A 2,231-nucleotide genomic window follows, 5' to 3' on the forward strand; every position below is an offset into this window, starting at 1 on the left:
TTCCCACTGACAAGAACATCTGCTGCATTTCAGCTTGTTTTATTCTGTTTCTAAAACAAAGATTCAGCTCTATTCTCTGTTTAATGTGATTGATAATTAGATTTCTGTTTGTCTGTTAAATTAAATGTTTCTTTGTGTATTTCAGATAGATGCACTGGTGGTTCTCTCCCCCAGACAGACAGCTGAACTCATAGTTGAGGATTTTGCCGGTCTGCCAGAGAAAAGTATCATCATAAACATACTTTTTGATCATATCCTGGTTTCTCCTGAAGACCGTGGTCTAGTTGAGATGCTTGGATATCTCATCATGCTCGCTGGCCAGGTAAGAGCATCTATGCCAAAGACTGTCTGTCTGTGGACATATGGCAGCACGTATAATTGCTTTGGAGTAAGGTGATTTTTTTTCCCTTATTTTGTTTTTTATGTCAGATGGGTTTGGAGTGCTCGTCATACCAGCAGATGTAAGTAAAACTTTTTATATTACACTGTTTCTTTTACTATTTCTGCACTGCTTCGGTCGAGGCCCAGTTTCACATGATTTCTCTCTCTTTCAGGGTTCAGAGGCTGCAGGAATCTGTGGTTCCTCCACACATGATGCAACCCATCAAGGACTACATGAGTCAGCTGGAACAGATGGCACCTCCTGGTACAGATACATGCACACAAACGAAACAAGTTAACATTATGGCAGATTAACTCAATATCTTCTTAGTCAGAAAATTTAGTCTCTAAGCTACAGTTTTGATTGACACATTTCTATGCTGTAACTCTGAGATTTTACTATTGTGTCTTTAACAGGCTGTTTTCCTCCACCTGTTACGGTAAGAAACACAAGTTTTAATCTCATGGGTTGATATTTTCATAAACATAAAAGAAAAGTACTTCATAATCTATTATTAATTTATGGTCATGTACTTTGCAGTGTATTTCAACATCAATCAATGGTAAGTTTAATATTGTTTAAGCTGTAAAGTACCATAAACAAAAATGTGCTGTCTGTTTTTCTTATTTTCCTTTTAATTTACTTTTACAGAATCCTCTATTTGTAATGGAATCAGCAGGTACTGTTCTTTTTTGGAATTTTTACTGAGTAAAAATAAAATTCAAAGTAAATAAAAATAATGAGAAGAGTTTATCTGCCCCACAGTAACGAGACTCTCCTGTCCGCTGGACTCGTGAGCGCCCCCTGTAGTGTGGACCTGCAGCAGTACGCTTGCTCTTCGGTAAGAAGACCATGAACAGAAAACTCAGTTCACATGAGCTGATGTTGATGATTGTCTGGGAATCTGTGTCCCTCCAAATGTGCAGCAGTTTCTGGAATCAGCATAATATTTCCTGAACGTTGATGTCCACTGATGAAATCTTCTGTGTTTGTAGCTGACAGGCTTCACTGCTGGAAACCTGGCTGGACTCCTGAAGTGTCAACTATCCAGCAGCAGCAGTTACTCCAAGGAGATCTGGAAACTGCTTTTCACCAAAGCAAATGATGTTCTGGACGAAGCCCTCGTCATCTTCTCCAGCGCAGCAGCAAATATGGTAAATGAGCCTTGTACATCTGTCCTCTAGTGTTCAGTGTTAGATTGACTGGGAATCTGACAGTAATTCCTCCTCATTACATCATCAGTCTCAGACAATCAGAGGTGATGTTGTGTCCCAAGTGCTGGATGTGATTGGAGAGCTGAGACAAGAGCGCATCAGTCCTGACCAATGGAGAGACCTCCCTTTCATCAGCATGTTGTTGGGTCAATATCTGAAGCCGTTTTTACCGTTTGCGTCATCATCCCTACTGCAGTGCACTAGCAGCAAAAACCTCAGCTGCCAAACTTACCAGCACATGTAAGAAAAGATGTCCTCAACAATAGCTAAAGACTGTCATGAGCTGATAAGATGCTTGTTCAACATTATTTTCAACCATTTCTCAGTCTGTCAGAGGTCACACTCGTCAATGAGTCTCAAGGAAGAAACATGGTGAACTTCTTCATCCTGCCCTTCCTCAGAAGAAACACAACAGGTGAGGTGCAGGTTCACAGATGTTTCAGTCTTCATGGGGAGGTTCACAGATGTTTCATATGAAGGTTCTGGAGTTCATGAAGGTGATTTCACTGTGTCTGTTGTGTGTGTCAGATGCGGGCTGTGTGTTGACTGCTAACAACAGTGTTGAGTGGCTGCAGAAGAACTTTGGCCCATTCTCTCAGTATGTGTCTCTCACAGATCTGCTCTCCATCAACGGA

The 2,231-nt window shown here is 41.0% G+C and overlaps 1 protein-coding gene across 1 annotated transcript; it reads left to right on the plus strand.

Annotated features, from left to right (window-relative positions):
• Positions 1–1,121: 1,121 nt before the first annotated feature.
• LOC107678947 (uncharacterized) lies at positions 1,122–2,194 on the plus strand (the record flags this gene model as incomplete). The annotated part of the gene is made up of 5 exons (XM_016474346.1): positions 1,122–1,223; positions 1,378–1,536; positions 1,625–1,836; positions 1,923–2,011; positions 2,125–2,194. Coding segments are annotated over exons 1-5 (632 nt in total), but the record flags the coding sequence as incomplete, so codon positions are not given.
• Positions 2,195–2,231: the final 37 nt, after the last annotated feature.

This window comes from Sinocyclocheilus anshuiensis, unplaced genomic scaffold, assembly GCF_001515605.1.
Source record: "Sinocyclocheilus anshuiensis isolate Anshui unplaced genomic scaffold, SAMN03320099.WGS_v1.1 scaffold2286, whole genome shotgun sequence".
NCBI lineage: Eukaryota > Metazoa > Chordata > Actinopteri > Cypriniformes > Cyprinidae > Sinocyclocheilus > Sinocyclocheilus anshuiensis.